The sequence below is a fragment of the Oncorhynchus gorbuscha genome, linkage group LG18, assembly GCF_021184085.1.
Source record: "Oncorhynchus gorbuscha isolate QuinsamMale2020 ecotype Even-year linkage group LG18, OgorEven_v1.0, whole genome shotgun sequence".
NCBI lineage: Eukaryota > Metazoa > Chordata > Actinopteri > Salmoniformes > Salmonidae > Oncorhynchus > Oncorhynchus gorbuscha.
In genome coordinates this window covers 21,921,715-21,935,069 of record NC_060190.1, presented here as the reverse complement: position 1 = coordinate 21,935,069, position 13,355 = coordinate 21,921,715, and the positions used below count along the sequence as shown (strand labels likewise).

Below are 13,355 nucleotides of genomic sequence, written 5' to 3'. Positions count from 1 at the left end.
TCAATTTCTATTACAATATAGGGTGGTATACACCTATTCATATAGTCATGAAGAATTACTCATGCTGAGAATGTTTGCTCACTGTTGTGCAGTCCCTTTGCTTTGGCTGTTACTGTTCATGTTTGTACAGTTAACTATGCCTTGATTTTACAGTACTTTGATTTCGCTCTCCAAAATTGACACCGGAGCTGATATATCTGCAGTCTTAAACTATTCAGCATTTATGTTTCACTATATTGCATCATGTAATATTAGTATTTCATAATATATTAATATAATAATAAGGGATACAAAACTACCAGTAATTTACCAAAGTTACCTAAATGTTCTGGAATTTTGGTAATTAACAGGTAATCTATGGCAATCTATGGTAACTTTGGTAGTTTATACTTGAATACTCTACCAAGTGACATACCCATTTCTTGGTAGCACACTAAAGTATTCAAATGCAATGTTTTTACTATTAGCACTTTGAGTGTAAGATATGAAGTGTTTAACAAATTAAGTTATTCAATAAAGTTGGATTATTATCAAAATCAAAATAAACAAATGAATATCAAGAAGAATCTCAAAGTTCTCTAGAATGTTCCCGGTATCTAAAACATTCATAAGAATGTATACACATGTTTTATTACTTATTTATTATAGAGAGTAAACATATTCTTATTCCCACTGGTGTATGTATACAGGTGACTGTTGGTTGCTGGCAGCCCTTGCCTCTCTTACCTTGGACAAAGACATCTTGGCTCGAGTGGTACCCCCTGGCCAGAGCTTTGATGAGAATTATGCTGGCATCTTTCACTTCCAGGTGAGCAATGTGTTTTTCGTAGTGATAGATGAGGTTGCTCATAAGTGCTGATTTAAGATCAATTTGTTTTTTTTTAACCCCCTTTTTACCTCCAAAAGTTAGGATTGGGGGTGTAGGGTAGATGTTATTGTACACTCAGAGAAATGTTCAACCTTTAATGATGTATTTGTGAAGAGTGGTAAAGAAGAAACAGTACTTAAAGGGTGAAGCTGAACAGGAAGGGGAAGTTGTGTTCTACCTCTGCTCAGATTTCCTTGTTTACAGTTTTGGCAGTATGGACAGTGGGTGGATGTTGTGATTGACGATAGGCTGCCCACAAGAGAGGGGAAACTGCTGTTTGTTCACTCAGCTGAGGGCTCAGAGTATTGGAGCGCCCTGCTGGAGAAGGCCTATGCTAAGTGAGTAAACATGGGGTCCTATTCAATGAGAATTGGTAACCACACATAAAAACACATTTTCTTACAGTTTTTCTGTTGTTGTCAGTCTATAAATACTTTGCAGTCAGATTTATTTTATTTATTCAAATATGCATCCCTGCAATTCAAGAAAATGTGGCTTTGACTTATCCCGTAAACCCAGTGACTGGGTTTGATTAAAAAGGGCCCAAGGCATTGATACTGCACAAAGTGAATAACACAAAGGACATGGATTTAAATAGAACTGTTCCGAATGAATTACAGAACATTCGCTATAGTATAATTTTGATCTGGACCATTGTGGTGACCAGCAGAGTCTTTAGTCATAGAGTGACTGTTGAATAAATATTGAAGTGTACCTGTAGCCACCAGGCACAGCCTCAAATGTAAACATGCCACCAGATTGCTCCCCTCACCTTCTTTACTTACTGTGTTTGTTATGCCAGTCCCTATTATGCTCTAAATTGTATCATTTGTCATATCTTTTACAAAACATCCCTGTACAAAAACCTCAACACCTATTGCAGTATTTTGAAAACCTTCTTAGCATGGCTTTTGGTTAGCAATATTATTGCTATTGTTTTAATATAGTTATTTTAGCTTATTAAAAAAAGTTATTTTATTGTAAAACGATTAATTAAAAATAATTAACTATTATTAACCCTCATAGTACCGACTGGGGTCATTTTACCGCAGAGGCATATTTATTATCATAGCTCAAAGGTGGTTTATTCAATTCTTAAACTTTTTCCGGACTTTGTCAATAACCTTGTTCTTACTTATAACTTCGGGCATCATTTTGACCCCAGCTAAAAACACCTAATTCCACCTGTAATAATTTGATAGATGGGACCTTTATTTGAATCTAGGTTTCTCTGGAGACCCAATAAGTTATCCATACCACCAGAGGCTGGATTTTACTAAAACAACAAGCAAAATATTATATTTTCAGAACATTTATTAAGTGAAATACTGTATATGTGGACAACTACAAATACCTAGGTGTCTGGCTAGACTGTAAACTCTCCTTCCAGACTCATATTAAACATCTCCAACCCAAAATTAAATCAAGAATCGGCTTCCCATTTCGCAACAAAGCCTCCTTCACTCACGCCGCCAAACATACTGTTATGCAGGTGAATGAGGACCCAAAAGCGACTTGGCGAAAACAGAGTCTTTAATCCAGTTAAGGAAATATGCAACACTCCTAGACAAATCGGAGCGGTAAATAAAGCACAAAAAACAATTCCACTCGTAATGATGAGAACAGACTGGAGACTCGATCATAAACTGCAGGTTGCCTCGGGAAGGCACTTGACCGTAGCAGACTCAGACACCTGCTCACCACGCAGCATCTGAGGGAAACACGACACGACAGGGCGATACAAAGACACAGCACGGTGAACAATATACAAGGATCCGACAGGACAGAAACGGAAAACAAGGGGAGAAATAGGGACTCTAATCAGGGGAAAAGATAGGGAACAGGTGTGGAAGACTAAATGATTGATTAGGGGAATAGGAACAGCTGGGAGCAGGAACGGAACGATAGAGAGAAGAGAGAGAGAGGGAGGGAGAGAGAAAAAGGGGAACGAACCTAAAAAGACCAGCAGGGGGAAAACGAACAGAAGGAAAAGCAAAATGACAAGACAATATAAGACAAAACATGACAGTACCCCCCCACTCACCGAGCGCCTCCTGGCGCACTCGAGGAGGAATCCTGGCGGCAACGGAGGAAATCATCAATCAGCGAACGGTCCAGCACGTCCCGAGACGGAACCCAACTCCTCTCCTCAGGACCGTAACCCTCCCAATCCACTAAGTATTGGTGACCCCGTCCCCGAGAACGCATGTCCATGATCCTACGTACCTTGTAAATAGGTGCGCTCTCGACAAGGACGGGAGGGGGAGGGAAGACGAACGGGGTGCGAAGAAAGGGCTTGACACAGGAGACATGGAAGACAGGATGGACGCGACGAAGATGTCGCGGAAGAAGCAGTCGCACAGCGACAGGATTGACGACCTGGGAGACACGGAACGGACCAATGAACCGCGGAGTCAACTTACGAGAAGCTGTCGTAAGAGGAAGGTTGCGAGTGGAAAGCCACACTCTCTGGCCGCAACAATACCTAGGACTCTTAATCCTACGTTTATTGGCGGCTCTCACAGTCTGTGCCCTGTAACGGCAAAGTGCAGACCTCACCCTCCTCCAGGTGCGCTCACAACGTTGGACAAACGCTTGAGCGGAGGGAACGCTGGACTCGGCAAGCTGGGATGAGAACAGAGGAGGCTGGTAACCCAGACTACTCTGAAACGGAGATAACCCGGTAGCAGACGAAGGAAGCGAGTTGTGAGCGTATTCTGCCCAGGGAGCTGTTCTGCCCAAGACGCAGGGTTTCTGAAAGAAAGGCTGCGTAGTATGCGACCAATCGTCTGATTGGCCCTCTCTGCTTGACCGTTAGACTGGGGATGAAACCCGGAAGAGAGACTGACGGACGCACCAATCAAACGACAGAACTCCTTCCAAAACTGTGACGTGAATTGCGGGCCTCTGTCTGAAACGGCGTCTAACGGGAGGCCATGAATTCTGAACACATTCTCGATGATGATTTGTGCCGTCTCCTTAGCGGAAGGAAGTTTAGCGAGGGGAATGAAATGTGCCGCCTTAGAGAACCTATCGACAACCGTAAGAATCACAGTCTTCCCCGCAGACAAAGGCAGACCGGTAATGAAGTCTAGGGCGATGTGAGACCATGGTCGAGAAGGAATGGGGAGCGGTCTGAGACGACCGGCAGGAGGAGAGTTACCTGACTTAGTCTGCGCGCAGTCCGAACAAGCAGCCACGAAACGGCGCGTGTCACGCTCCTGAGTCGGCCACCAAAAGCGCTGGCGAATAGAAGCAAGAGTGCCTCGAACACCGGGATGACCAGCTAACTTGGCAGAGTGAGCCCACTGAAGAACAGTCAGACGAGTGGAAACAGGAACGAAAAGAAGGTTACTAGGACAAGCGCGCGCGACGCAGTGTGCGTGAGTGCTTGCTTAACCTGTCTTTCAATTCCCCAGACTGTCAACCCGACAACACGCCCATAAGGAAGAATCCCCTCGGGATCAGTAGAAGCCACAGAAGAACTAAAAAGACGGGATAAGGCATCAGGCTTGGTGTTCTTGCTACCCGGACGGTAAGAAATCACAAACTCGAAACGAGCGAAAAACAACGCCCAACGAGCTTGACGAGCATTAAGTCGTTTGGCAGAACGGATGTACTCAAGGTTCTTATGGTCTGTCCAAACGACAAAGGAACGGTCGCCCCCTCCAACCACTGTCGCCATTCGCCTAGGGCTAAGCGGATGGCGAGCAGTTCGCGGTTACCCACATCATAGTTGCGTTCAGATGGCGACAGGCGATGAGAAAAATAAGCGCAAGGATGAACCTTATCGTCAGACTGGAAGCGCTGGGATAGAATGGCTCCCACGCCTACCTCTGAAGCGTCAACCTCGACAATGAATTGTCTAGTGACGTCAGGAGTAACGAGGATAGGAGCGGACGTAAACGTTCTTTAAGAAGATCAAAAGCTCCCTGGGCGGAACCGGACCACTTAAAACACGTCTTGACAGAAGTAAGAGCTGTGAGAGGGGCAGCAACTTGACCGAAATTACGAATGAAACGCCGATAGAAATTAGCGAAACCTAGAAAGCGCTGCAACTCGACACGTGACCTTGGAACGGGCCACTCACTGACAGCTTGGACCTTAGCGGAATCCATCTGAATGCCTTCAGCGGAAATAACGGAACCGAGAAAAGTAACGGAGGAGACATGAAAAGAGCACTTCTCAGCCTTCACGTAGAGACAATTCTCTAAAAGGCGCTGGAGAACACGTCGAACGTGCTGAACATGAATCTCGAGTGACGATGAAAAAATCAGGATATCGTCAAGGTAGACAAAAACAAAGATGTTCAGCATGTCTCTCAGAACATCATTAACTAATGCCTGAAAAACAGCTGGCGCATTGGCGAGACCAAACGGCAGAACCCGGTACTCAAAATGCCCTAACGGAGTGTTAAACGCCGTTTTCCACTCGTCCCCCTCTCTGATGCGCACGAGATGGTAAGCGTTACGAAGGTCCAACTTAGTAAAGCACCTGGCTCCCTGCAGAATCTCGAAGGCTGATGACATAAGGGGAAGCGGATAACGATTCTTAACCGTTATGTCATTCAGCCCTCGATAATCCACGCAGGGCGCAGAGTACCGTCCTTTTTCTTAACAAAAAAAAAACCCCGCCCCGGCCGGAGAGGAAGAAGGCACTATGGTACCGGCGTCAAGAGACACAGACAAATAATCCTCGAGAGCCTTACGTTCGGGAGCCGACAGAGAGTATAGTCTACCCCGAGGAGGAGTGGTCCCCGGAAGGAGATCAATACTACAATCATACGACCGGTGAGGAGGAAGGGAGTTGGCTCGGGACCGACTGAAGACCGTGCGCAGATCATGATATTCCTCCGGCACTCCTGTCAAATCGCCAGGTTCCTCCTGAGAAGTGGGGACAGAAGAAATGGGAGGGATGGCAGACATTAAACACTTCACATGACAAGAAACGTTCCAGGATAGGATAGAATTACTAGACCAATTAATAGAAGGATTATGACATACTAGCCAGGGATGACCCAAAACAACAGGTGTAAAAGGTGAACGAAAAATCAAAAAGAAATAGCCTCACTGTGGTTACCAGATACTGTGAGGGTTAAAGGTAGTGTCTCAAATCTGATACTGGGAAGATGACTACCATCTAAGGCGAACATGGGCGTAGGCTTGTCTAACTGTCTGAAAGGAATGTCATGTTTCCGAGCCCATGCTTCGTCCATGAAACAACCCTCAGCCCCAGAGTCTATCAAGGCACTGCATGTAGCACCCGAACCGGTCCAGCGTAGATGGACCGACATAGTGGTACAGGATCTAGATGGAGAGACCTGAGTAGTAGCGCTCACCAGTAGCCCTCCGCTTACTGATGAGCTCTGGCTTTTACTGGACATGAATTGACAAAATGTCCAGCAAGTCCGCAATAGAGGCACAGGCGGTTGGTGATCCTCCGTTCCCTCTCCTTAGTCGAGATGCGAATACCTCCCAGCTGCATGGGCTCAGTCTCTGAGCCAGAGGAGGGAGATGGTTGCGATGCGGAGCAGGGAAACACCGTTGACGCGAGCTCTCTTCCACGAGCTTGGTGACGAAGATCTACCCGTCGTTCTATGCGGATGGCGAGAGCAATCAAAGAGTCCACACTGGAAGGAACCTCCCGGGAGAGAATCTCATCTTTAACCACTGCGTGAGTCCCTCCAGAAAACGAGCGAGCAGCGCCGGCTCGTTCCAGTCACTAGAGGCAGCAAGAGTGCGAAACTCTATAGAGTAATCCGTTATGGATCGATCACCTTGGCATAGGGAAGCCAGGGCCCTAGAAGCCTCCCTACCAAAAACTGAACGGTCAAAAACCCGAATCATCTCCTCTTTAAAGTTCTGGTAATTGTTAGAACAATCAGCCCTTGCCTCCCAGATAGCTGTGCCCCACTCTCGAGCCCGGCCAGTAAGGAGTGAAATGACGTAAGCAACCCGAGCTCTCTCTCTAGAGTATGTGTTGGGTTGGAGAGAGAACACAATATCACACTGGGTGAGAAAGGAGCGGCACTCCGTGGGCTGCCCGGAGTAGCAAGGTGGGTTATTAACCCTAGGTTCCGGAGGCTCGGCAGACCAGGAAGTAACAGGTGGCACGAGACGAAGACTCTGGAACTGTCCAGAGAGGTCGGAAACCTGAGCGGCCAGGTTCTCCACGGCATGACGAGCAGCAGACAATTCCTGCTCGTGTCTGCCGAGCATGGCTCCTTGGATCTCGACGGCAGTGTTACGAGCGTCTGTAGTCGCTGGGTCCATTCTTTGGTCGGATCCTTCTGTTATGCAGGCGAATGAGGACCCAAAAGCGACTTGGCGAAAACAGAGTCTTTAATCCAGTTAAGGAAATATGCAACACTCCTAGACAAATCGGAGCGGTAAATAAAGCACAAAAAACAATTCCACTCGTAATGACGAGAACAGACTGGAGACTCGATCATAAACTGCAGGTTGCCTCGGGAAGGCACTTGACCGTAGCTGACTCAGACACCTGCTCACCACGCAGCATCTGAGGGAAACACGACACGACAGGGCGATACAAAGACACAGCACGGTGAACAATATACAAGGATCCGACAGGACAGAAACGGAAAACAAGGGGAGAAATAGGGACTCTAATCAGGGGAAAAGATAGGGAACAGGTGTGGAAGACTAAATGATTGATTAGGGGAATAGGAACAGCTGGGAGCAGGAACGGAACGATAGAGAGAAGAGAGAGAGAGGGAGGGAGAGAGAAAAAGGGGAACGAACCTAAAAAGACCAGCAGGGGGAAAACGAACAGAAGGAAAATCAAAATGACAAGACAATATAAGACAAAACATGACACATACCCTCGTAAAACTGACTATCCTACCGATCCTCGACTTCGGCAATGTCATTTACAAAATAGCCTCCAACACTCTACTCAGCAAACTGGATGCAGTCTATCACAGTGCCTTCCGTTTTGTCACCAAAGCCCCATATACCACACACCACTGCGACCTGTATGCTCTCGTCGGCTGGCCCTCGCTACATATTCGTTGCCAGACCCACTGGCTCAAGGGTTTCTATAAGTCTTTGCTAGGTAAAGCTCCATCTTATCTCAGCTTACTGGTCACGATAACAACTCCCACCCGTAGCACGCGCTCCAGCAGGTATATCTCACTGGTCATCCCCAAAGCCAGCACCTTCTTTGGCCGCCTTTCCTTCCAGTTCTCTGCTGCCAATGACTGAAACGAATTGCAAAAATCGCTGGAGACTTAGATCTCCCTCACTAACTTTAAACATCAGCTATCTGAGCAGCTAACCGATCACTGCAGCTGTACACAGCCCATCTGTAAATGGCCCATCCAATCTACCTCAATCCCCATATTGTTTTTATTAACTTTTTTGCTATTTTGCACACCAGTATTTCTACTTGCACATCATCATCTGCACATCTATCACTCCAGTGTTAATTTGTTAAATTGTAATTACTTCGCTACTATGGCCTATTTATTGCCTTACCTCCTCACGCCATTTGCACACACTGTATATAGACTTTTTCCCCCTATTGTGTTATTGACTGTACGTTTGTTTATTCCACGTGAAACTCTATGTTGTTGTTTGTGTCGCACTGCTTTGCTTTATCTTGGCCAGGTCGCAGTTGTAAATGACAACTTGTTCCCAACTGGCCTACCTGGTTAAATAAAGGTGAAATAAAAAAATAAACATAGAAATATCATAAACAAGCACTCTTTTCATGAAATAATACAAGTTGGGCATAAACTAATATTTCACAGCCTTTCAAACCTGATTCTGGGGTCCATTCTTCATCGTTGTCGTGGTCCTCAAGCTCACTGTCCTCACAACCAGAGGGTATGATCCTAACTGCTCGATTAGGCTCCTTTCGCCCATAGAACGTCTCTGTGTCCATTGCCTGTGAATGTCAGATGATGTGTTTGCACATTTTTTTTTTTACATCAAATTACATGTCTTTCATTGAGCATGATACTGAATTGCCCTGAAAAGTAGCCTAACTGCACAACGTTGCACTGAGGCAAAAAAAGTAGCTTAAATGCACAATATTGTCCCGAGACAAATATATATATATATATACAGTACCAGTCAAAGTTTGGACACACCTACTCATTCAATGGTTTTACTTAATTTTGACTATTTCTACATTGTAGAATAATAGTGAAGACACCAAAAATATGAAATATCACATATGGAATCATGTAGTAACCAAAAACGTGCTAAACAAATCAAATAAATTAAATCACCTGTTTTGTTTGATGTGAGTTTTTAAACAGAGATGGATTCTTACTTTGTTTTTTTTCAAGAAATGTGTTGTATTGATGACATTGCATTTGATTTTGATATAACCAAACATAATCAAACTCTTCTTTTCTTTGTAGAGTCAACAGTTCCTATGAGGCCTTGTCTGGGGGCTCCACCACAGAAGGCTTTGAGGACTTCACTGGGGGCATCGCTGAGACATATAATCTTGGCAAGGCCCCACAGTGCCTGTTCAAAATCATGAAGAAGGCCCTGGGGCTGGGTTCTCTTTTGGGCTGCTCCATTGATGTAAGGGTGTTTTTGATGAGTCATCTTTAAATACAGAATATTCTAGTTGTACATTACAAGAACCAAGAAATATAATGCTGCCAAGGTCCTGACGTGTTTCTGTACCTTTGGGATACACCGAAATGCTTTTTCATTGTGAGCCTTAATCCCAGAAATCCAATGTCCATAGTAACAGTTTTTTGAATATAGGTCTGATGTCATGACTGTTTTTTAAATGTATATGTCAGACAAAGGGCGAAACCCTACCTTAAGATTGGCATGTGTAACTACATACATCTCTTATTGACGTGAGAAGACAAAATTATACAATTATACACCTGTTTGGATCGGTCCTACATGAATAAATTAGAGTATGCAGTAGCAGTAAACATGTTTGATATGTAGTGTTCTGGGGTACTGTAGATAACAAGTGCGTACGAGACGGAGGCAGTTACTGGTCAGAAGCTGGTGAAGGGGCATGCGTACTCAATCACTGCAGCAGAAGAGGTAAGAATACATTCTCAGTACATAAAACTATCCAGGAGAAGTCAAATAAGTTAATATAATGTGGTCAGCTTTTTTAGCAGTTCAATGAGTTTAACTGTTTTAAAAATACTGCTTTGGTAACATTACACTTAATGTTGTCTCTGCAACAATGTCATAAAAACGACTATGATATCATTAGTAGTAGTCTAACTGACATACTATTACTATGTCATTTTATGACACATGACACATAGATCATTTAAAAAAATACGTATTTTAGACAACAGATGGTGATGCATGAAGTTTGTAGATGGCGTGTGTTTTTCAACAAGATAAGATAGCCAGGTAGCCTCTTGTCAATCGTAACAGTCTGTCGAATTTCCGTGTTGAGTGAAGGTACACCTGCATGGGAATCCAGTTGAGCTGGTGAGGATCAGAAACCCCTGGGGTCAGGTGGAGTGGACGGGTGCCTGGAGCGATGAGTGAGTAAATAACTCAATTAGTAGCAGTGTTGAGCAACTTTATTGACCATATAACAATTTTTGATTGCTGTGGCACACACACAACAAACATTTATTCAACACTTAATTGCAGGTATATACAGTGCATTCTGGAAGTATTCAGATCCCTTGACTTTTTCCGCATTTTGTTACATTACAGCCTTGCTCTAAAACTTTTTTTTTTTAAATGTCCTCATCAATCTAAACACAACACACCATAATAAAACAGTGAAAACAGGTTTTCAGAAATTGCTGCAAATGTAAATTTAAAAAACAGAAACACCTTATTTACATAAGTTTTCAGACCCTTTGCCATAAGCCTCCAAATTGAGCTCAGGTGCAACCTGTTTCTATTGATCATCCTTGAGATGTTTCGACAACATGATTGGAGTCCACCTTTGGAAAATTCAATTGACCTGACATGATTTGGAAAGGCACACACCTGTCTATGTAAGGTCCCACAGTTGACAGTGCATGTTAGAGAAAAAAAACAAGCCATGAGGTCGAAGGAATTGTCCGTAGAGCTCCGAGACAGGATTCTGTCGAGGCACAGATCTGGGGAAGGGTACCAAAAGGGTACCGACCCATAGCAATCACGTCTGTAGCCATGAAGTGCTTTGAAAGGCTGATCATGGCTCACATCAACACCATTATCCCAGAAACCCTAGACCCACTCCAATTTGTATACCGCCCTAACAGATCCACAGATGACTCAATCTCTATTTCACTCCACACTGCCCTTTCCCACCTGGACAAAAGGAACACCTATGTGAGAGAATGATATTAATTGACTACAGCTCAGCGTTCAACACCAATATTCCCTCAAAGCTCATCACCAAGCTATGGACCTTGGGACGAAACACCTCCCTCTGCAACTGGACTTCCTGACGGGCCGCCCCAAGGTGCTAAGGGTAGGCAACAACACGTCTACCACACTGACCCTCAACACGGGGGACCCTCAGGGTTGTGTCCCCTCCTGTAATCCCTGTTCACTCATGACTGCATGGCCAGACACGACTCCAACACCATCATTAAGTTTGCAGATAACACAACAGCCTGATCACCGAAAATTATGAGACAGCCTATAGGGAGGAGGAGACCTGGCCGTGTGGTTCCAGGAAAACAACCTCTCCCTCCACCTGATCAAGACAAAGGAGATGACCAATCAAGAGCATCCTGAATGGTTGCATCACTGCCTGGTATGGCAACTGCTCGGCCTCCGACCGCAAGGCACTACATAGGGTAGTGTGTACAGCCCAGTACATCACTGGGGCCAAGCGTCCTGCCATCGAGGACCTCTATACCAGGCGGTGTCAGAGGAAGGCCCTAAAACCTTTATTTAATTAGGCAAGTCAGTTAAGAACAAATTCTTATTTACAATGATGTCCTAACCCGACCAAACCTGGACGACGCTGACTCCCAATCACGGCCAGATGCGATACAGCCTGGATTCGAACCAGGGACTGCAGTGATGCCTCTTGCACTGAGATGGAGTACCTTAGACCCTGCGCCATTCGGGAGCAGAGCTCTCTCTGCTATCAGCACGGCAAGCAGTATCGGAGCGCTAAGTCTAGGTCTAAAAGACCTCTTAACAGCTTCTACCTCCAAGCAATAAGACTCCTGAACAGCTAATCAAATGGCTACCCAGACTATTTGCATTGCCCCCCTCTTTTACGCTGCTGCTACTCTCTGTTTATTATCTTTAACTATACCTACATGTACATATTACCTCAATTACCTCTACTAACCGGTGCACCCTCACATTGATTCTGTACCGGTACCCCCTGTATATAGCCTCACTACTGTTACTTTACTTGTGCTTGTTAATTATTTGTTACTTTCTTGTTTTAAATGTACTTATCTATTTTTTATTTAACACTAATTTTTCTTAAAACTGCATTGTTGGTTAAGGGGGCTTGTAAGTAAGCATTTCACTGTAAGGTATACACTTGTTGTATTCAGCGCATGTGACAAATCAAATTTGATTTGAAAAGTTAAGGGGTCTGAATAATTTCCAAATGCACTGTAAGCTTTAAAAATTGTGATACTGTGTTGACAATGTCTGGGAGAAAGCTGTAGGTAAGCCTCCAAGAAAGCATATTTATTTGGTTGTGAAATTCCCTGATGTTGTAATACCGCTTGGGGAAGCCACGTGACAAGCTTAAACTCTTTCTCTCAATAGTTCCAGGGAATGGGATGGAGTACGACCGGAGGAGAAAGCCAAGCTAGACCACTCTGCCGAAGATGGAGAGTTTTGGTGAAACTGTTATTTTTTTCTATTGGAATTGCACTGTATTAAACACCCCAATAATATTGTTTGCTACAGTATAACACTTTCATTAGAATGATATTGTCTAACAGCTGGCATAAAAATAACATTTACAAAAAAAAGTGTTTATTTCCATTATTGTCTCTTTCAAATGTCATACATAAAATGTATATTCCTTTATATTTGATGTACATGGTAGCAACCTACTCCTTGTTCCTTATCCAGGATGGCCTACTCTGATTTCCTAAGGCAGTACTCCAAGCTGGAGATCTGCAACCTGACTCCAGACACGCTGGTCAGTGATGAAGTGGGTCGCTGGAACCACTACCAGTTTGAGGGGATGTGGAGGGTAGGCTCTACCGCTGGAGGATGCAGGAACCATGCAGGTACAGAACCTGTCAATCTCTAATAATATAACATTATATTCAGTAGGTATTAAAACTACTTGTAAGAGATTTTGTGCTGCTTGCCTATTTGCACTAATCCTATCTGCAATATTCATGGACAGCTGATGAGTTATATTATGTTTAACGTTATGGTAAAAGCCGTGCTTAATTTGTAAATCGGGAGGTTCCGGAACAAAAAGTGAGCACGAGAGGGGGTTGACCTGGGGAGTTGTGAGGTACCGGAATGCATTAAAAACTTTATAATAAACCATTGCATGCATAGCATCGCATTTGCGTAGTGGAATAGAG

The 13,355-nt window shown here is 44.3% G+C and overlaps 1 protein-coding gene across 1 annotated transcript in view; it reads left to right on the top strand.

Annotated features, from left to right (window-relative positions):
* capn8 (calpain 8) overlaps positions 1 to 13,355 on the top strand; it is a 28,555-nt gene that overhangs the window by 1,601 nt on the left and 13,599 nt on the right. The window contains exons 3-9 of the mRNA XM_046311937.1: positions 690 to 808; positions 1,073 to 1,206; positions 9,258 to 9,426; positions 9,829 to 9,912; positions 10,288 to 10,373; positions 12,574 to 12,648; positions 12,886 to 13,046. Of these exons, the coding sequence (XP_046167893.1) occupies positions 690 to 808; positions 1,073 to 1,206; positions 9,258 to 9,426; positions 9,829 to 9,912; positions 10,288 to 10,373; positions 12,574 to 12,648; positions 12,886 to 13,046 (828 nt within the window). The remainder of the gene's footprint in view (positions 1 to 689; positions 809 to 1,072; positions 1,207 to 9,257; positions 9,427 to 9,828; positions 9,913 to 10,287; positions 10,374 to 12,573; positions 12,649 to 12,885; positions 13,047 to 13,355) is intronic.